Source organism: Muntiacus reevesi, chromosome 1, assembly GCF_963930625.1.
Source record: "Muntiacus reevesi chromosome 1, mMunRee1.1, whole genome shotgun sequence".
NCBI lineage: Eukaryota > Metazoa > Chordata > Mammalia > Artiodactyla > Cervidae > Muntiacus > Muntiacus reevesi.
This window is the reverse complement of record NC_089249.1, coordinates 167,513,877-167,535,989: the sequence shown is the minus strand read 5'-3', so window position 1 is coordinate 167,535,989 and position 22,113 is coordinate 167,513,877. Positions and strand designations below refer to the sequence as shown.

At 50.6% G+C, this 22,113-nt stretch overlaps 1 protein-coding gene across 1 annotated transcript in view; it reads right to left on the bottom strand.

Annotated features, from left to right (window-relative positions):
• The window catches only part of GRIK3 (glutamate ionotropic receptor kainate type subunit 3), a 237,996-nt gene that overhangs the window by 19,573 nt on the left and 196,310 nt on the right, over positions 1–22,113 (bottom strand). Inside the window, exons 10-12 of the mRNA XM_065930182.1 lie at positions 21,879–22,082; positions 7,781–8,004; positions 1,354–1,472 (exon numbers count right to left, since the gene is read on the bottom strand). Of these exons, the coding sequence (XP_065786254.1) occupies positions 1,354–1,472; positions 7,781–8,004; positions 21,879–22,082 (547 nt within the window). The remainder of the gene's footprint in view (positions 1–1,353; positions 1,473–7,780; positions 8,005–21,878; positions 22,083–22,113) is intronic.

The following is a 22,113-nucleotide window of genomic DNA, read 5'->3' as shown; positions in this document are numbered from 1 at the left end:
AGCTATTACTGTGTGGAGGGGCCTTCAGTGTCTTTCCTAACTGTCACCGATTACGGATGATGGACAGAGCAGCAAGGTGAGGCTTCAGGATGCTCATGAGTCGTGGGGACAGAATGAGGCACTTCCCCCTCAAGCTGCCGGAGACCACTCCCCCACCCCCGCCCCAGCCTCACCCGTCTGGCCCTCCCCCAGACAAGGGGCTGGAGTTGCCCCCAAAGGAGGAATGACTTATTTTAGTTGTCAGGCTCTGTTGGACCCCATCCCTGGCCTCTGGCATGGCTGAGAGTTTGCTCGGGTCCAGGGTCCTTCATTCACAGGGCTTGGCAGGTCGTGGGCACACAGGACACACTGCGATAACATCGGTCATGCATTCGTTTGGCGCCTGTTGGTAGATACTACTGAGGATCAGGGTTTGTGCCAGGCTGTGAGGATACGCACATGAGAGATGGACAGGGACTTTCTTTGCCCCTTGGATCTCCTTCCCTCCCTGGCCCCCTTTTCGTCCCTTTGTGGGACCCTAACCCAGGCAGAGACTTTGGTCCTTGCCTTCCTCCCCATTCCCTGAGATAAGAGGCTCTGAAAGTGACTTGGTAGACAGAGGCAGTGAGCATTTGGCTCCTGGTCATCAGGGACTGTGGGGGTGGGGTTCTTCTGGGGGTCTTTCCTGGTTGGGGTCCCCTCCCGCTCTGCTCGGCCTCCAGCCTCCAGTGTCTCCACAATCTGCTCCTTGCAGGTGCTCTGCTTTCTGAGATATCTGAGCAGCTGCAGATCTTTCCAGAAGTTGAGCTACTAGTGGGGGGCAGGTACCGTATCCCAAACCTCCCTCAGGAGGATGTGAGAAAAATGGCAGCCTTCTGGGTGTACCAGGTCTGATGCACTCAGGCTAATGGCCCCAACACAGATGTGCCCCGCTCCTTCTACTGGGCTCCCCAGAGCCAGGCAGTCACCAAGTCCAGTCCCTGCTACATCCTGAAGTTCTCAAAGTCCATCTCTGGCCTCCACTCTCGTGGCCACTACCCTGGCTCAGGTCTCACCATCTCATTTCTGCAGTGGCCTTCCACCCAGCCTCCCTGCCTCCAGTCTCCCTCCATCCTCAGCCCAACTTTGCTCAGGCAGATTCTGCAGTGGTGAGAATCAGGGGGTTGACTGCAGGAGACAGGATGCTGTATGTCTATCCCAGCTGGAGCAGGAGGGGCTGGGGCTGAGCCCTGCCCTCCGCAGGTATGGGTATATGCTTCAGCCTCAGACGGTGAGCCAGTCCAGCTAGCTCCAGCAGGGGTGGAGCTCAGGGACCTGGGAAAGGACACACACTTGAGCATCCAGGTGTCTCCAACCTTCTAAGGGCACACGTACCTTGTTGCATCAAGGACCCCATTCCGAACCAGAAGCTGTTCAGCAGAGTGAAGTTATTTTCCACCACCTCAGAGCCAGGGTTGCAGGGGTGAGCATCATACCACTCGTAAGGGCTGAACCTGCAGCAGGAAGAGGGGAGCAATGAGGCAAATCTTCGGAGAGATGGGAGGAAGGGGTGTTCATGCCTTACAAGCTGGTGGTTTAGCAAACAGTGATGTGCCGACCACTTTAGCATCAATTCCCTGGTTGTTCTGCTAGGGAGGCAGAGAATGGAAACCAGAGTCATTTTGCTTCTCGTTTTTTATTGTTAGTGCCCTTTTCTGGTGATAAAAGTAATTCAGCAGTATCTCTTAAAATTAAAAGTGCACATGCCCTTCAACCTAGCAATTCTGCGACTCATTATCCATCGTAGAAAAAACTCTTACAGGAGCATAAAGAGAAGTGCACAGGGGTGTTTATCAAAGCATTGTTTGTAATAGCAAAAAACTGGAAACAACCTAAATGTCCTTCAATAGAGGAATGATTAAATAAACTATGCCACAATTGTACTCTGAAACCTCACGCAGCTGTTAGAAGAGATGTACCAACAGGGAAAGATCTTCAACACATATTGTTGTTTTTTTTTTTAAGTGATAAAAATAAGAACAATATGATCACATTTACATAAATAGATTCCTGAAGACATAGTTGCATACCTATTTATGTACATTTGAATATAAATGCATATACAGTCTGGAAGGATCCATATCTAAAAAAAAAAAATCACTATTGACCTCTGGGGAGGGGTGTTAGAAAGGCAGAAGAAATTTCATGGAAGCCTGTTGCTTTGTATGTATTGCATGAACTTTGAAAAATGAGAATAGGCTTTTAAATTACTTGTATACTTTAAAAACCTTGAAATGGAAAAATAGTAAAATACACTCTTCATAAAATATTCAGACAGTATAAAACACAATGAGAAAGTGAAAGTACGCCATGATCCCACCTCTTGGGAAGAACAATGTGTTATACTGTTTTTTTCAGATTTTTCCCTCTGAATATACAAATACATGCATGACAGACAAAAAATGTTATTTAAGCCTTCCTGCTCCCATTGCCTTCTAAGGAAGAGAAGTCCTGATAACTGGAGGGATCTTTGTTTATTGTGTGAATTCCAGTTGAGAAAATGTAAGTTGGAGGGAGCTGGGACCCTCCGGAGAGATCGAGAGGCTCTGGAGAAGGTCCCCACCAGTCTAGTGTGGTCGGTGTGACTGGTGTGGTTGACGTGGCTGAAGTGGCTTTGTCGGTGTGTCCGGAGTGGCTGGTGTAGGGTCAGATGCTGAGATGAGAGACCGGGAAGGAGAAACATGTCTGATGGAATTTTCTTTTGTTTTTTAAAGTGTGATGAGTTTTAAGGGTGAGGCTGTGACTTTCCATCTCTCTTCTAAAAGCTTTAGTAAATTAAACATTGATCACCAATGCTCACATGAAAAGAATTTGGTTTTCACGAAGTGGAAAGATCCTGCAAATAGGAAATTCCAAAGTGAGGCTTCAAATCAAGACAGGGATTTTCAAAGGGAATGACCATGATCTGGTTAGAGGCTCTAAAAATCCACAAGGAAGCGATAGAGGATGAAGAGAGCAGAGATGAGAGGCTGTTGTGAGAAGGGTTTTAGAGAAAGCCTTTGGAGAGCAGTGCACTCAGGGGCCCCCGCATTCCCACAGTGAGGTCTGGGGAGAGTGGCTTCCACAGGGGGGCTGGGAGAGCTCTACAAGGATGTGGTGGATGCTCGCTGGGCAATCTGGAGGGCAGGGGTTGGGCTGATGCATGCTTTCTACGAGAGATAGAGAGTAAGTCCTTGCTCCGCAGGACTGGCCTGCAGGCCTGATGCGGTCAGGGCTAAAGTTGTTTTCCTGGACCAGATGGGCTTATACAGAAGAGGGATCCATCGCGACTCGTATCCAAGAAAGGCAATGAGACTCCAACAGAGAGAAGCCACAGGGCGGGGGCCGCTGAAGGACCAGGGACTGAGCAGGGGAGTGGGCTGACTGAGGAAGTACTGCCACAGAGGACCCTCGAGGGGGCAAGGGGAGAAGTCTGAACTGTGCATGAGGATAGAACTGTGGCGGACTATACCTGACTCAGCCTTCTAACTCCTGAGTTGAAAGTATGTTTGCGCTACAGAGAGAGAGACCTAGGGTTTCTGAGCTCTGCAAGTGATCCAAAAAGTGACAGGTCCCAGCAGAGCTTTCACTGGGGCAAAGAACTTCACTTCTGTACGCACTGAAAGGTGTGTGTGTTAGTCATTCAGTCATGTCTGACTCTGCGACCCTGTGGACTCTAGCCCACCAGGCTCCTCTGTCCATGGCATTCTCCAGGCAAGAATACTGGAGTGGGTTGCCAGTTCCTTCTCCTGGCAGGTGGGTGAAAAGTGAGTGAGTGACAAAGCAAAGGTGATTTCCGATGAGATCTCATGAGCCCTGCTTTTTTAATGTACATACACACAATATATATGTATATAGATAGATAGATATGATACATGTAATCATCCTTTTACAAAGAAAAAATCACATCATGCCATAATAATGTCTTAGGTCTTGATTTTTCACTTAACAAGCCACCAGCCTCTTTCCAGACCAGTTACTCCTAATGTCCTTTATTCTCCATAACTACTTAATAGGGTTTTTAAAAAATATATTTTTAATACTGAAGTACAGTTGATTTACAATGTTGTGCTAGTTTCAGGTACCCAGCACAGAGCTTTAGTTCTATATATATATTCTTTTTCAGATTCTTTTCCATTATAGGTTATTATAAGATGTTGAGTATAGCATGTATTATAGTATAGTATTTGCTATACAGTAGGTCCCTGTCGTTTACTTATTTTCTGTGCAGTAGTGTGTACTTATTAATCCCAAACTCCTAATTTTTACCCTACCCCCCATCTCCCACCGTCCCCTTTGGTAGCCATAGTTTGTTTTCTATGCCTGTGAATCTCTTTCTGTTTTGTGAATAAGTTCATTTGTATAATTTTTTAGTTAATGGGTGTTCTTAACCACTCTGCTTTTGTTGACACAGCCTGGCCCTTTTTTCCACTGTGATACACGCTGCTGAAAGAAACATCCTTGCTCATACTTCTATGAGTCCCCAGGCCAAAGGGCAGTCTTGTTGAGGGCTTTGCTGAGAAGGCTTTCTAGATTCATGGAGGACTGTAAAGTGAGGCAGGGCTTCCCCAGTGGTTCAGCAGTAAAGACTCTGCCTGTGCTGCAGGAGCCGCAGAAGAGGTGGGTTTGATCCCTGGGTAGAGAAGACCCTCTGGAGGAGGGCATGGCAACCCACTCCAGTATTCTTGCCTGGAGAATCTCATGGACAGAGGAGCCTGGCGGGCTACAGTCCATGGGTAGCTCACACAGAGTCAGACGTGACTGAAGCGACCAAGCACGCACATGCATGTGAAGTGAGGCTCAGGGGTGACTTTCAACAGGATACATTCCCAGAGGTGGAATTTCTTACCATGATAACAATAACTGGTCTAGAACGGGTCTCTGGGTTCTAAGTCTTGCTGTAGACCTGGGTCCTTCCTAGCCCTTGAGGGGCGGACAGTCAGCAGACGCCCACCCCACAGGTGGGGAGGCAGCCCGGGCCCTCTAGCTGTGGTGGTCCTGCAGTCAGGGGGTGGAAGGACCCAGATGCCAACTCCAGTGCCCCAGGAGGGCAGAGGGGTGGAATGACTGCTGGACAGTAAGGAAGGTGCCACCGAAGTGAATGATGGATCTTGGATTTATGGCTGGTGGCTACAAGGGGTTCTCCAAGTTTTGCAAGTCAGTGGGAGAGACTGACTTGGAGATACCCTGTATCCCCTGAAGGGTGAAGGCTGAACTCCAGCCCCAGATGACTGGTGTAGACAGAGCACCGACTGTGGCTGGGATCACCTCTTCCCTGAGGTTCTCATCTGTACTGGATTTGGGTGGAGCGTGACTCCTGGGGGGCTGGACTGGTGCCTCACACTCAGTCCTGCTTCCAGGGTCAAGCACTTAGGATTCTCTCCTTGTCATGAGTGCCTACTGGCCTGGTTTCCGTGATGAGAAGCATCGTCCCTCCCCCATCCCTCCCTCCCTTTGCTTCTTGCAGAGCATGAAGCAGAATACTTGGGTGGCAGAGAAAGGCCTTGGTCAATGCCTAGACCCCTGATGCTAGCCAGGCATAGGCCAGCCAGTTTGTAGGATGGGCAGTCCTGTGTCTTGCTGGAGTTGCCCAGAGAGAATCTAGACACCTACTCACGCTTCGCAGACCCTATCTCTCGGGCAGTTGTGTCTAGCTCTCTGGTAGCCAGCAAGCAGGGGTCCAAAGAACACAGGGCACACACAGGGGAGGAGACAGAGGACCACTCCCACACTTCAGGTGGGCTGTGCTTGACCTCAACAGCATTCCAAAAAATCAAATTAGTGGCTACTTATAAAAGCCATGAGGCATCACATGAAAATCTGAAACTCTCTCTAAAACCATGCACCCCCACAGCACTGGCCCGCATTCCTGCTTGGCACAGTCTGTTGGAGCTGAGCGGTAATGACCCTTTTCTCCAGGTGCATGCTCGAGTTCGCCCCAGTCCCCACCACTCCCTGCTGCCTACCACCCAGCGTGCTCACTCCCTCACGCTTCCTGTGTGTGCCACTCCTGATTTAAAGTCCGGCAAGTCTTGGTTTGAAGCCCAACTCTGCGACAAAAGGCTTTCTAGCTTTGGGCAAAGACTTAACCCCTCTGAGCCTCAGCTTCTGCTTCTGTAGAGTGGGGATAATTATACTGACCTCACCAGGACTGTTGTAAGGATTTGACAGGATGGGTGTGAATTGTGTTGTGTGAGTGGTAAACTGACGATGGTCCTGTGATGCTATTCATGGCTCTGTGACCAAGACCCTTGTCCCTCTCCTCTCTCTCCAGGCATTCTGTGTCATTCCAGCAGCTCCACAAATCCCCTCTCTTCCAGAAAGTCTCCTCATCCTGACCTTGGGAGGGGGGTGCTCCTACCTGCCTAGCCAGAAGGTAAGGGGTGGAAAGCAGGCTCGGCTGCAGCGGATGAAAGGCCAGGAATTGGAGGGGGATGGGATGCACATCAAATGAGCAAAGCTGATGCTGGGAAAGCTTGAGCCATTTTCGAGGGGGTGGGGAGCCAAGGGGATGGCTGGCGCTGCTAAAATTATGGTGAGAGCTCTGGAGAATGGCTCCTGGCTTTCAAAGGCTTGTTAGACCATTAGAGACAAGAGGCATAATGAAGGTCTCTCTGTGGCAGGCTGGGCTGCCGGCTGGGCGAGCAGGCAGGCAGCACCAGGCCTGCCGGCAGCAAAGGGCTTCGGAGGCAGGACAATTTCCTGTCTCACATCCTTCCCTTTGGTCTGTGTCTGTGTGGGAGGAGGGAGTGAAAAGGAGCAGGGTGGGGAGAAAGCTTTGAAAGAAGACTCAGCAGAGAAAAAGGCCGACACACCAAGTCCTTGGATCTCAGATTGCTTCTCCGGAGAAGTCTTGCATCACACCTTGTTAGAATTTAGAGAAAAAAGAACCAGGGCAAAGGCTGGGGCTGGAGCCTGGAGGGAGGGGACAGAGGGTCAGAGTCCAGGAGCTACCAACTTGGGGTGGGAGCAGAGCACAGGTGTCCAGGGGGCAGAGATGGGGGTTGCAGATGAAACACTTGGTGACCTGAGTTCAACAAGCCGGACGTGTCCTTTATTGCTAGGGTGGCCTCAAGGAGTACTGAGTCTTTCTGAGTGTCGGATATCTCCCCTTCATGGGATGCCATGAGAATTAAATAAGATAACTGGCTATAAAGGACAGGGCACGGTGCTTGGCACCCAGTAGGTGCTCAGTAAGCACTGGGCTATATCCGTTTCCCAGTGGCCTCTACCTATGACCCACCAGTAAGGATGTGCTATGTCTACTTCATGTGAACAACTGAATATGCAAGGGTATTGCTAGCATGTGTTAGAGGCAGGTAAGGATGTGTGCAAGCCGAGTTTCTGCATGTGTGCATGCGAGCGAGTTTATGTGGCATTGTCCCTTCTGCTGTTGTGGAGTGGATGGGCTTCATCTGTTTTCTAAGTTTTAAGCTACCTACTGGGCCACCTGGGTCTGCTGTTCTGGGTGCCTGGTCCAAGTGTCCAGCTTTGGGGAGTGATTGAACCTCACCAAGCCTGCTCACAGGACCTGGGATACAACTGATACCTCTCAAAGTCATGGACACAGACCAGGGTGAGGGCTGGGGGATTCAAGTTAGAGGGCCATGAAATGTTCCCTGGGGGATATGAAAGGATCTGAGCCTCAGGGAAAGAGACAGGAGCAGGTAAGCAGTGGTCTGAACCTGGGCCTTCTGTGCCAGCTGCTGAGGATGGAGGGACTTGCCTGGCTCCCTGAGCCCCTAAACCTGGGCCAGAGCTCTGGCCAGGGCATTGCCCTTACCTGGCGATGACAAAGAGGACACAGCTGACACCCAGGTAGGCGAGGAGCACATACATCCAGATGTCTGGGGACAGGGGGTTGAGGAAGGAGAAGACACTAGGGTTGGTGCCATTGGGCTTGCGATAGAGGATGCTCACGCCGAGGGTCATGAAGGGCTTGGAGAAATCGATGGCCTTCTCACGGACGTGGGTGATGGTCAGGGGGGCCACGGCCAGATCTGCCTTCTGCAGTGAGAGAGACACAGACAGACTATGAGCAAAGCCTAAGACTAGCAGGGGCCAGAACATCCCTTCTTGAAAGGAGGAGAGATGAGGGAGTGAAGTGGAGTTTGTTTCCTGAACCCCGGAATACTATAACACTCTTCAGTTTCACTATTTACTAATTCTTCTTCTGGGCCAGGCAATGCCCAGGGTGCTGGGAGACAACGGTGAATTAGACTTAAACCCCTGTTATCCGAGAGCTGATGGCCTTGAGGAAGAGGACAGTGGTATCAACATGTGGAGAATGGAACACTATCACAGCTGTAACCCATGTGGTCCATTCTCAAAATGGTGCCTTGTCAAATATAGTTCAGCAATCTACAAACATTTAAAAATAGCTCGAGTTCTTTCTTTGTGACTTTGAAATGTCAAGAAGAGGACACAGAATCCACAGCGCCCCTTGTTTATATCTGTTTTCCTTTCCCCTCTACTTCTCGCATGCTTCACCTCATTTTGCATAGTCTATATATCCTCAAAGCCCCAAAACCCTGTTGGGCAAAAATAATACTCTCTTTGGCGGGAAAGGACGGGGGGAGAAATGAAACAGACAAATTTTGAGCCCTCTTCAGTAGCAGAGGGGAGGGAACAGAACAGAGCAGGGGAGGCAGGGAAGGGGTTGGAGAAAGCTAGGGATGTTCACACGCCGATGAAGCTCACCCCATCACAGTTTTAACGAGGGGAGTAATTAAAGTGTCGTATCTCTAGTCTGAGCTTTCTCTGATTAAAAATCTGCAGTCTCCCCTTCCCACCTTTGCAGGCTTGCCCCAGTGCTCTTCTCCAGCGGAAGGTCCCACTTACCTGCTTCTTGTTTACCACATTCCCTTCTTGACCTCCATGTTTTACACACGCCGTGCCCTGTTGAGAACGCCTCTCCCTGCTAACTTTCACCGCCTTAAATGTTCCTTTGCACATGCTACCTCTTCCAAGAAGCCCTCCCTGATAGCCTCCGATTCTAAACGCCCATGAAGCTCCCTCTGTCCTGTGGTAAGGTCCTAACCTGCTCAGTTGAAATGGCAGTGTGTGCAGGTATGCGTCCTTTTGTCATATCTGCCTACTTACCTGTAAGTTCCTAAGCATAGTTGGGACTGTGGCTGGTTCACTACTCTGTTTTTCTACTCCCAAGCCCCATCTCAGCCTATGCAGTGTTTGTTAATTAATAATGTTTCCCTCTGAGAGGCTCTCCCTTGGGCTCCTGTGGATATTTACCAGAATGTGAACAAAATAATCACTGCCCTTCCTCAGATGGGGCAGAACAGAATGGGAGGCTGAGTCCTAAAGACCAGCACTAAAGACCCTTTCGCTAAGGGTGGCAGCAGCTGCCTCTGAGAACTCCCTTCCAAACAACAGTCCCTAGGCAGCCACCTGCTGACTTGGCCCAGCTTAATTAGTGAATTAACTAATTAAACAATTAATTAATTATTTTGTGAGATCCACCAGGCACGAGGGATACACAGCTGAGCCAAACAGACGTGGTTTCTGCCTTTATGGGGCTTACAGTCTAGCAGGGAAAATGGACATTAACCAAATTCTTTTCTAAGCGGTAGCTGTTAACATACCTCTGACTCCACCAATCCTAGAATAGAAACCAGCAACCAAGTTGAAATGAGACTTCAAGGCAAGGGGGATTGATACGGGTAGAACCCCAGCTCCAAAATGACTCTGCTGGTGCCCCAGGCTGGGGGACAGTGGCAAACACATAACCCTGATGCTGCTCACCCCAATGTTTCTCCTTCTAACACCAGCCCCCGTGGCTGATTATTGACACTAGGAGCCCGAGGCTTTAGTGAATCTTAGGACTACTTGGGAACATCAAGGAAGGGGAGCCTATTAGAAAGGCTGTTTCATACTGGCATCTTTCTTTGGTAAATTTCTAAACGTGTGTGTTGGAACTTGCCTAGCTTTGAAGGCAAGGGAGAAGAAATGGGCAGCTGCTGCTACCGCGGGTCCTTGGAGCACTCTCATCTCGGGGTGTGTACAAAGCAAAGCAATAAAAGGAGAGAGAACTGTCAGGGAAGGTGCCCAGTGACTGGTGTGCATTTGGTCAAGACCTGCTGTGCAACAGTCGGGGGTACAGAGGGGAGCGAGAGATGCAGCTCTGCTCCCATGCAGCTTCCAGGCAAGGGAATCCCTATTGGAAGCTGTGGATAAGATTCCAAGTGGAGTGGGAACTGCAGTGGGACATTCTGGAGGGTTCCTTTGAGTCCTGAAGTTCTTGGATTCCTATAATGTTGACATGTCATGACTCTAGAACTTGGCTTCCCCTAGCCCTGTCCTTTCAAAGCACATCACTTTGGGAGGCTCTGTTCTGACTCCAAAGTCATCATCACTGCTCAGAATGCATTTGGAACTGGTCTCTGGGAATGACTTCTGGGGCTTGGAGTGGATTCTTGGGAAGAACCTCAAAGTCAGCGGTGGCAAATCTTCCTTTGGCTCTTGATGGCAGGTTGGATGAGAGTGTTAGTAACTGGAGGATCAGGGTGTTTGTGGCCAAAGCTCTTCCCAACTAGGAGCATTCCTGGGCTAGCCAGAGAGCCACCCACAGGGCCACAGGCCCTCTTTCTTTCCCCAGATGGTCTCAGAAGCTCCCTACCAGCCTTTCTGCTCCCTGGTTTTAAGGGTGTTAGAAGACAAAGGGTGTCTAGGTATTCTGTGCCTACATCAGCAAGACAGCTGGTCAACCCGACTTCCTTTATGAGAAGTTTTGATGTGTGTTCTCCCTTGGGCTTCAGCAAGGCTGGAGTTCTCCACTTTGGTTTAGGCAGGAAATACTACATTTCACCGTTGGTTACGATTTCTTTGAAGAAGGCATTATTTTGTCCAACTTCCCTTGAAAGAGCCGAACAGATGTCAAGCCTTTGCTGTTTCAGCTCATTACTCAGAATGAAAGGTCCAATCTTGGCAGGCTCTTCCTACTTGTGCAAGTTTTCTTTGAGGATGATTCATAAAATCATAGGCTGTCAGAGCTGGACAAGAGACCTTCAGCACATCTATTCCAACCTGTACTATTTATGGAGGGAAACTGAGGCTCACAGAGGGTCCGAAGACTTTGCTCTCAGTAATCACATCCTTGAACAAACCAAACCTCTGACTCGTCCGACATATTGATTGGTCTTATGGTTGGTTTGTTAGCCCCATCTGCCTCACCAAAGACCTTCCACACCTTTTTCTATAAACTTCTGAACCAGACAGGATAGCTCTTCCAGGACTCCATCATAAGCAGCTTTCTACTTACAAAGAAGCTGTACTACTCTCCTCCAAGCTTACATGAGGTCAATTGGCACCACTTGCTTTACCACGTTAAGCTGTAGCTTAACTAGCTACAACTCCACATTTTTGCCCTTTGTATGCAGGCCCCTTGGCTGCTGGTCAGACACTAGCCTCATGCCTCAGAGTGAAACCCGGCAAGCCTCAGCTTGGACCTGTGTCTGGTGTCCCTGTTGGCACCTGCCTACTTTGATTCCCAAGTAAGATCTCGACCAGATTCCCCATCTATGTGCTCTGCCTCTTGACTGGGGTCCCCCAGGGCATCTGCTTGCTGACTATGACCTGTTATAGTTTAAATATACCTTTTGTGGAGAGAACTACTATCTTTTGTGGATACTTCTGTTAGCTCAGCTGGTAAAGAATCCACCTGCAATGCAGGAGACCCCGGTTCGAATCCTAGGTCAGGAAGATCCGCTGGAGAAGGGATAGGCTACCCATTCCAGTATTCTTAGCCTTTCCCTCAGTTGGTAAAGAATCACCTGTAGTGTGGGAGACCTGGGTTCGAAAGATCCCTTGGAGAAGGAAAAGGCTACCCACTCCAGTATTTTGGCCTGGAGAATCTCATGGACTGTATAGTCCATGGGGTCGCAAAGAGTTGGACATGACTGAGTGACTTTCACTTTCACTTATACATCAAGCACTGCTATGTGTACTATATATATTACCTTATGTGACCCTCCCAGCAGCCCCATGATGCAGTAAACATGAACACCACATCCCAGGTAAGGTAATGTGGTTCAATTAGGCTAGGAGATTTGGTCAAGCTTGTGAGTGGTCAGTGGCATTGGTGATACAGAAATGAGCAGAGCTGCCTTCCAAGCTGATGAGTGGCTGAGCCAGTGCATGGACCCAGTTGACCATGACCTCAAACTCGAATGTTTTATCACTCTACATACCAGGCACATTCAGTGAGTTGAACTGTGCATCCTCTTCCAAATATGTTCAAGCCCTAACACTTGGTACATGTGAATGTGACATTACCTGGAAATAGGCTCCTCCTCCCCTTGCCTACTCCCCACTAAAAGAGTATCTTATTATTGCCACTATGATTAAATAATCTTAGAGATATTCCTGAGTAGAGTAACTGGGACTTGGCTAAGGAAGGACTCACTTTCTATGTCTTCAGTGGGACTGTTCACTCCCCCAAAGATCTCTTTTTCTCTCTGACTCCTGCTGAGTGCCCCTAAATCCATTGGTGACCAAAACAGCCTCTCCTGAGTGTGCAGCCTTATGGAAGTCTCCTGGCACAAGCCTGTTTTTAATTCAGACTCTCTGCATCACAATAGTTCCCTTAGATGTCCCCCAGCAACACACCCCACGTGGTTTAAAATCCCCCTGGTACTACTGTCTAATTATCAGAAGAGCTAAAATAACACAGTGTTGATCATACCAAATGGAAATGAGGATGCAGAGCAACTGGATCCCTCACAGGTGGTTGGTGGGGATGTATAATGGTGAAGCCACTGAAGTTACTGGTTACTATGAAAAGACAGAACTCAGGAACAGCTAGATGGAGGAGAGACATAGGGCAAGTTACATAGGACTGGGTGTGGTGCTTCCATGCTTTCTCTTTCACTGGGCGTCCCATCCTCCCCACATTGTTACGTGTTCACCAACCCAGAAGCTCTGGAAAGTAGGCTCTTGTGGAAGTCACCAAGTTAAGATGAAGTCATACTGGATTAGGGTGAACTCTAAATCCAATGACTGATGTTCTTATAAAAGAGAAGAGGATACACAGATACACATGGAGGAGCCATGTGATGATGGAGGCAGAGACTGGAGTAATGTAGCTTTGAGCCAAAGATTCCAAGAATTGCCAGCCACAGCAGACGCTAGGAGAGTCATTGAACAAATGCTCCCTCCAAAGGGACCAACTCTGCAGAACCTTGATTTCTGATTTCTGGCCTCCAGAACTGAGAGGGAATAAACTTCTGTTGTTTTAAGTCCCTAGGTTTGTGACGGCCCAAGGACACTCATACACATATTACTCAGATTCTGGGGAGGATGCATGCAACTCCCTGGACCACCTGCTGCCAGCCGTACTCCTACACCTGATCCATTCTGGTAGGCAAGTTTTATGGCTAGGACCACCCTGCCCTTCCTGAGCTCACATTGCATTCCCAGAGACCTGAACTTGACTCTGGCTCCTGACCATGACTGCCTGGGCCTCCCCAGAATACACTTTGCAATACCTGGTCATGCCTGGGAACCCTGTGGCTGCAGGAACATGCTGATTTTGCCCCTACTTTCCACCAGGTCCTTGTACTTCTACTTCCAAAGCCACCCAAGAAAACAAGGCTCACTCTTGCCACACAGGCAGGACTTGAACCTGGGGCTCTGTCTGCTGGCTCTCTGCCCACATCTCTAGTGTATGGGATCCATGGATTCACCTTCCATTCTTTCCCCAAAGTGTTGTTTCTCCAAATAGAATCTTGTCTGATTCCCAATGCTGCTTCGGATATGTTAAGACTTTTCCCTCTGCCCTCCAGAAAATTCTTATTATGGGTTCATGAAGCCATTAACAATCTAGCTAGTGCTGTCCAACAGAACTTTCTGCCATGATGTAAACGCTTTGTATCTTCACTGCCCAAAATAGTAGCCACTGGCCACAAGTAGAATTTGAAAGTGTGGCTTGTATAACTGAGGAACTAAATTTATACTTTGATTTCATTCATTTTAAATTAAGTAATTTAAATTAATGTAACCAGTTGATTTTAATTAAAGTTCAAGTTTAAATAACCCCATGTGGCTGGTGGCTACTGCATTAGAAAGTGCAGTTCCAGTCCTGCCTGCCTCTGCAGTCTTACCTCCCATCTTGTTCCCCCTGGTTCTCTGCCCACTGGCTTCTTTCAGACCCTCCAGTCCATGCTCACCTCAGGACCTTTGCACAATGCTCTTCTCTACCTGGAACTCCTTCCTCCCTGAAGTCTTTGTCTAGCTCATATCTGCTTCTCCTTCCGATCTCAGCTCAAACATCACTTCCAGAGACAAAATCCTCAGATGGCATCCAGCCTCCCCGGTGATGACTCTCAGAGCACCAGGCACTTATGCTCTTAGCACGGATCACAGCTGTGATTTCAGAGGTTTTGAGTGATTTCCTCTCTACTGGCCCATGAGCTCCTGAGAGCTGGCCTGAGTCAGTGTCTTTTCACTATGGTATGCCCTCCACCGAACACAGTGTTCAGCTCACAGCAGACCTCCAAGGAGAGACTTGGGGACTGAATGAATGGGATGTTGCTGGTTTAGAAGAGACACTCAGAGCCGGCTGCCTGGGCACCTCGCAGTTTCTAAGAGCAAGTCCCAGAGCAAGTTCATCTGCTGATGAACCCCAGACTCCGAGCTGAAGAAAACACAGAGCCCCCTGAAAAGCCCTAGACATTAACCCGACAGTCAGCAACCTCAATAACCCACACATCTGAACAGAGGGGAAAGAGTGCTAGTAAATTCATGAATGTTAGCGGATGGGTCCGCTTCTAACACCTGCGATTCACAGGCCAGCTTCCTGAGCTGACGGCAGCCTCATGGCCTGACAGTGAGGAATGATGCTGTTTCTCCCTGGCCTGGGAGAGCAGCGGGTTCCTGAGTCCCAGCAGGCACCATGCTGCACCTCTGTCTCCAGGAAGCATGAGTAGGTCCTCCTGCTTCGTAGTCACAGGGACCCTGGGGACGGATGAGCTACGGCTCCATCTCCTATCTCTAGTGGTTCTCTTTCCCCATCCCACAGGGCCCTAAAAGTGGCATCGGCCCAGACAGGCCCTGCCCAGTCAAGCCCAAGGACCTGGGGACAGGGATCCCGCCCCCCCCCCCCCCGGCAGGCTGTGAGGTCCGAGTGTACATTCCCATAGCCCCTGCACTGGTGCTCACACAGCTGAATGCTAGTTTGTAAGTCACTGCTTAATATCTAGCTCCTCTGCTGGGACATAAATTCTGGTTGGGGAGGGTGCAGGGTGGGGGGAGGTGGGTAGGGACTACATTTATTTCACTCGCTGATGCATCTCTAGGATTAGTACCAAGGCAGGCAAAAAGCAGGGGCTCGGTACGGTTTTGTTGGAAGACTGAGCATCAAAGTCCCCCCAAGAGTTCTGATCAACCCTTACTCCAGCCTGTGGGCTGAGTTCTGGCCTGTTTCCCTGTTCAGCAGCCCCGTTCTCTCTGAGGCCATGCTGACCCCTGCCAGCCTGCCAGGTCCTGACTCTCTCTCACCAGCCTCCCTCCAGAGTTTGGACGCTGCACTGCATCCTTGCCCTTAATGGCAACCTTTCTTATGACTATCAGTGGTCCCTAGCATTCACTGATAGCCCTCACTTGTCCTCATGGCCCTCTTCAATCAGGTCCTAGTGACATTTTCAGCTCCATGGCACCCTCAGTGACAGCCCTGGGGAGGGGCCCCCTCTGCAGGGCATCTGTTCCCCCCACCCCAAGCCTGACCTGCTCCATCCGGGACTCTGCCCTGCCCCCGGGGGGCTCCCAGCATGCCTTGCTGCAAAGCGCCCTGTTCTCAGCTAGAAGAGTGGACTTGGGTAAAGCCTTCCCCGGCCTTGCAAACAGGGGTTGGGTCCAACACATACAGGACAGAAACAAGGTCTCTGTCCCAGTTAGGAGGACGATGGGACACAGAAGGGTGATGGTGGTGTGTCTTTGAGACCAGATCTTCCCATCACATATGCTAGCCTACCTGGAGGCTGGGAGATCAGAGTGCGCAGTCTCCAGGCCATGGCTGTTACTGGGGGACATCTTTTCAAGTCCCTGCCCCTCCTCCCTCTGCCCCTCACGTACCATCTTCTGCTGCATGCTAGGGAGCTAGAAATCACCCAGACCCCCTCCCTGGATCTCTCTGGATGCTGCCAGCCAAGGGCACGGGAAAGGCATTTCCTGAGTTACCCTCACCTCTCGCAAGTCTTCAATACCTTCCTCCAGGCTTTCCTGGGATGGATCATCAGCAACTTCCCACTGGTTTCCAATCAGTGGGATCTCTCAGCCCAGGCCCCAGCCTGGGAGCCAGGGAAGCTCTTTCACTTACCACACTCCTCTCACAGAACAGTGACATCTATTCACACAGTCATAGATTACTGCCTATTTCCTCCCCTAGAACGTAAGATCCCGAGGCTGAGGGAATGGATCCTGACTGTTTTGTTCACACTGTATCCATGGCACCTGGCATGGGACTTAACTGAATAAATTGAATGAACAAATAAATGAATAACCTGATCAGAGGAGGCATTGGCTGGATTCCCCCTCTGAGGTTTATAAGAGGTCACCCAGTGAGCCTTCTCTTGGGGCCTGGGGCACCGCCTTTCTTGGGGGAGGGTACCCTGAGTCACGAGCGGTGTCCATTGATGTCCTCCCAGCCAGCCAGTGCCACACTTATCAATCAGCAATGTCGCTACCAATAACCTCAGAAAAGCTTGTCTATATTTAAAGAGATGGGACAGGTGCTAGAAACTTCCTAAGTGTTGACCGAGGAGTTGTGTACCCATGATCACACATAGGCCTCCTAAGCTGATGGACGCCCGGGAGTGAGACGTGAAGCCTGTGCCTTTCCCAGGCCTGGGAGAACGGCCCGCTCCTGAATCCCCACAGGGTCTTTCAGGACGGCTCAGCTGGCGTTCCCCACTTTGTGGCACACTATGGGGGATACACCACACCTCCATTCCCATCTCTAGAATATACCCCCTCCCCTACTCCCTGCATATCTGCAAGGCTGGCGTCTGCCCAGGGTTCGCCCAGGGAACTTTACTGCTCACCCCGCAGGACCCCAGGAGGGCAGAGACTCCAGCAACCTAGGTGCCCCCATCCAGGTCAGTATCCACATGCGAGCCCTGAATATCTCTCCTTCATTTTTCAAGTTTCAGCTCCAAGAGTCACCTCTGCAGGGAAGTCTGAGTCATTTTCCTGCTTTATACTCCCAAAGTCCCCTATACATATTCCCCCTTGCAGCACTGATCAAAATTTTAATGAAATTTAACTCGGCTGATTCACTGCTTGTTCCTAGAGGGGCAGGAATCACGTTGACCTTGGTTGCTCCTACATCTCCTGTCACCGCCCTGGGTCTGGTACGTCATTTGTGCTTGGCTTACCCCTCTCATGCACCAGGTCAGACCCTCTGGCCACCACCAGCCTCATACAGGCACAACTGACAGCATTTCACCTCCTGTCTACCTGGGCACTTCTTGCACACAGACACCCCCTGCCCCCACAACTTTCTGTCGATACTCCTGCAGGGTCCTAACTGGTTCCCATGTCTGCCCTGCCAAACCCAGAAATGCATGGAAGTCAGGAGCCAGTGGATACACCTATTCCTCTTCTCCCTTCACCCCAAGAGATGGCTCTGAAACACACTTTGTCAGGCTTTTCTGGGGTGCCGACTTGGATTAGTCTCACTCAGTGGTGACAGGCTCAATATGACATCCTTGTATTGGCCTTCCCTCCCCTCTGCTCCACTTCCCTGCTCTGACTCTCCCTGGCATTATACCCTCCAACTCAATCAGGAGTGGTATCTACGCCTCCTCCTCAGGCCCCGCCCCAGGAGCCCAGGCCCCGCCTCCAGGGGCCCAGGCCCCGCCCTCCAGGAGCTCAGGCCCCGCCCCCAGGAGCCCAGGCTGAAACGGGGCTCCATAAAGCTTTGCAGAAAGAATGAAGAAACAATTCTCAGCAGGAGGGTTGGCTTGTTCCCGTTGCTCCCTCTGACCTCAGCTTCTCTTCAACAGCCCCCACGCCCCTGCAGCCCTATTGCTACCTTGCTCCTTGTCCTCTCTCACACCTGGTTGTCTAGACCCCTACCTCCTGCCAGGCTCTTTCCACATCTTTCCAGGCTAGTCCAAACCCATTTTTGTCCAGCCCCTTCCATGAACCAGGGAAACTGCCTTATATGTTATAGTGAGATGTAACAATTTCAAGATAAAAGAATGAACAGCTTCCTGTGGCCAGAGGGCATTCAGGCCTCCCCTTGAGGCCAGGCTCCTGTTCCCTCTCAGTCCCCTACTGTTCAAGGGCCTGGGAGAGCAGCCAGGACAGGACTCCTTGGTCTCTGAGAGCAAAGCTTGGGGAGGCCAGGCTGAGGTGCTCACAGAAGCCGTGCTGGGGCTGACCTATACCCCTAGGAGATGGCACCCGTGCTCACCCATGGATGCAGTTCCATCCTCACCTGTCTCCACCTCCCCACCTGCTGCTTCAGACCCTGTGTCCACACGTTCCCAGCAATCTCTTTCCTCCTTTGGCTCCATCGCCCACTCTTCCTGGCTCTCCTCCCTCCGCTCTGGCCTTGCAGGAGTGGGCATCACGTGGAGGTCTCCTTTTCATCCCATTCTCACACCATTGAGGGTCCTGCCCCCAGTCCTCTCTTTTCTCTCCATCAATCCCCACTCTAAGTGTCCAGCCACAAGGGCAGTCACCTCTAGGAATCGCAATCCCACCATGATGTCAGAATCTCTCCCAGATCATCTGCTTTCCCAGGAAGCTCTGTCTCTGGGGATGATGCCACCCTCTCCCCAGCCATCCAAGCTAGAATTTCACACCATGTCCTTGATTCCTCCCTGCCCTTCTCCTCCTTCATCCAGTCAACTGCCAACCTCATCAATTCTACCTTCATGGCTCCATCCTGTGCCATCAACTTCTCTCCTTTCTGACCACAATCCTTCACCCAGGTCCCAGGGATGGCCTCCAGACTGGCTCCAGTTTAACCTGGCAGCACGAATCCCAATTTGATGTCACCCCCTTGCTCTGCATCTTTCAGCTGTGCCTTGTAGCTCTCGGGATTAAAACAAAATTCCTCAAGTTAGCACCCAAGGTCCTTCAAGGCTCATCTCTTGCCCCCTTCTCCAGCAGCAGCCTCTCCTCTTGGTTCCAGGCTTTCCACACTTAGAGCTCTGTCTTCAGACTCCCTAGCAAGATCCTGAGCACCTGGTGCCGGAACAGAAGCTCTGGATGGCAGGTTTCGGGAAAGGTCTTCAGTGCAGTAAGTGGATGATGTGTCATGTGCGCCTCAATTCCCTGTGACTCTGATCAACGTGAGTCAGTTTCCTGAGTCTCCTTTTTAGATTCAGAGGGGCGAGATCCAGATCCCGGGGCACTGTGGCCCACCAGGGTGACCACGGCTGAGGGGTGGACTCCCTCACTGTCATCATGGCCTCTCACATACATAGTTTAGACAGGACATGTACATACTTTAGACAGGAGGAAATGGTGAGGAGTAAGACAGTCCTGTGCACTGAGCAATTACTGAGTGCCAGGCACTTGGCTAAGCATTCTTGTACTGTAACTCACTGAATCTTCCCACGAACCCCGGGCAGAAGACTTATTTTATTATTCCCACTTCCTAGATGTGGAAATAGAGGCCAGAGAGGTTGAATAGCTTTCCTACTGTCAGTTAAAATGTGCTGGACCCTGTATTTGAATCCATCTCTCTTGGATTCCAAAGATATTAAAACACATGGGAGTAATTTAAGGCATGGACTCCAGTAGGAGACTTCCAAACGGGGTCGGGGGAGGGGGGCGGGAGTGAGAGGCAGCAGGCAGTAGAGATGGAAATAGTGATGATCTGGGAGAGAGACGAGGAGATGGATGGATAAATCACTGCTCTGTCCAATCATCTGTCTTGTTCCCATAGTTGGAGACAACTTGGGGGAAGGCGAGGATGTGAGCAGGAGGGGGACACACCCTTTAGATCCCTCACCTTCCCCCATAACCTTGTCTCCTTGGACGGCCCGTGGCATGGACAGAGATGAGCAGAGAGTGTCAGTGAAGGACTTCTTAAGTCCTGCTGGTCAGAGGCTCCACCCAGGGCCTCCAAATGGCCCTCAGGGGGCAGATTCTTGCAAAGGTGGGCATTCATCATTTTTACATTTGCGTTCAGATCCCTAATAAGGAAGTAATAATATTGCCAAGCCTTTGCCACGCTTTCTATGAGCTAGTGAGAAGACTAATTATCTGACGACACTAATAAATGGTTATGATGTTATTAAAAATGGCACCAAGCTAGGATTAATAGGCTCATCAATTGTAGGGAATTGGGTTTAACAAGGTCCCCGCATGTGCCGTCAGGGCCCATGGTCTTGATGGATACTGGGCTGCATGCAGACCATGAACAAGACCCCCTCTTTCCTCCAGCTGAGGGTCAGCCTCGGAAGCTGCTGGGTTTTCTGGTCTTCCCCCTTGCAAATGGCTCTGCAGAGCTCTTGGGCTGCTGGGGATGCTGTGGATGGCAAAAGCATCACTAGCCTCATTCCCCTCCACATGTGGCCTCCACTGTCCATGGGATCCACCCCTCCTCCCCAGCCCAGCTCACCTCTGCAAATGACATGCGATCCCACCCAGAGCCCCACACTCCAGAGCCCCACTCATAAAGCTCAGGGGGGAGCCGATAAATGGAGATGTCTCTGGGGCCTGCTGACTAATTTCCATAATAATTACAGTTATTACTAATAATGGTGACAACACCCCTCCCTCCCGGTTAGACTGAATTCCACAGTCTAGGAGCCGCTTCCCTACCAGTTGTTACCTCCGACAACAAGCGGGGAAGAACGCGGGGCAGGCATCATTATTCTCACTGTTGAGGTAGGAATTGAGCTTAGGGAGAAAAAGAGACTTCCTGAACCCCCTCCCCCCGCCTCAAAGGAGTAGCTATAATGATAAAAATAATACAAGCAAGGACTGACACAGTGCTGACTGTGTAGTGTGCACATGTGAACTTAGTCCTCACCACCTCAGCCTATGGAGGAGGGAGGGGCGTTATTATCATTCCCATTTTACAGATGAGGGAACTGAGGAACAGAGAGGTTAAGAAACTTGTCCAGAAGCACACAGCTAGTAAGTTGGAGAGCAGGAATCAAGTTCAGATCGGGTTCATGCTCCTGACCATTAGCCTCTCCCCACAGCCTTCCCTGGGGGACTGATTTTCTAGGGCTGAGGAAATGACTCCACCACTCAGACTCTGTTGGAGCCTTCTTGCTCTGAGCTCCAGCCTCCTTCTCTTCCTGGCTCCCCTCTGACAGGGGCAGGAAGGCTGACCGAAGAAGGTCCTGAGGCTGCCTGTCTGCACTTGGAGAGGCAAAGTGACAATAATCCTTTTGGCTGATGCTTCTCAGGTTGCAAAGACTGACTGCATGAACCCTGGGTCCTGCGGTCAGATGGCTCTTTGCAGACATCGGAACCCAGGGCTTTCAGAAGCAGAGAGCCTCCAAAAGACTCTCTCAGTCCCAGCTCCACGTCTTACTATCTGGGAGCCTTCATCTTTCTCTGCCTCAGCCTCCTCATCTGTTAAATGAGTGGTAATAACAGTACCCATGTCATTGGATTATTGTAAGGATAAATGAGAGAAGAAATATAAGGGGTACAGATCATGTCCTTGCATCATTAGCAGGCCCTGGATAGAAAAAACCTTCTGGAAAGCGAAGGCCCTGAGCTGGAGGGCAGGTAATGTTTAGAATGCGCTGGGTGAGCCTGTACCAACGGCTCCTCTGCCTCCATCTCCCCTGCCCCAGGGTTGCGGTCTGCCAGGATGCCCCATCCTGCTGTGCATAGAGGACTTGGCCAAGCCGCTGGGACGGCCCTGTTCATGGTGCTCCCACCCCACTTACATGGTCGATGAGCTCCTTGATCATGCCGTTCCACTGGCCCTTGTCGTCCTGTGCCCCGTATTTCCCATCCTCCACCAGCCGGATCTCGTAGGAGAAGCCCAGGATGTGGGCCAGTTCCTTGAGCAGGTCGATGCAGTAGCCCTCAAACCGGTCATTCCCAAACAGGGTCCTGTCGGACTTCCGGAACATGACAAAGGGCTCCTCCTGTGGGGACAGATGGGACAGGGGCTGAGGG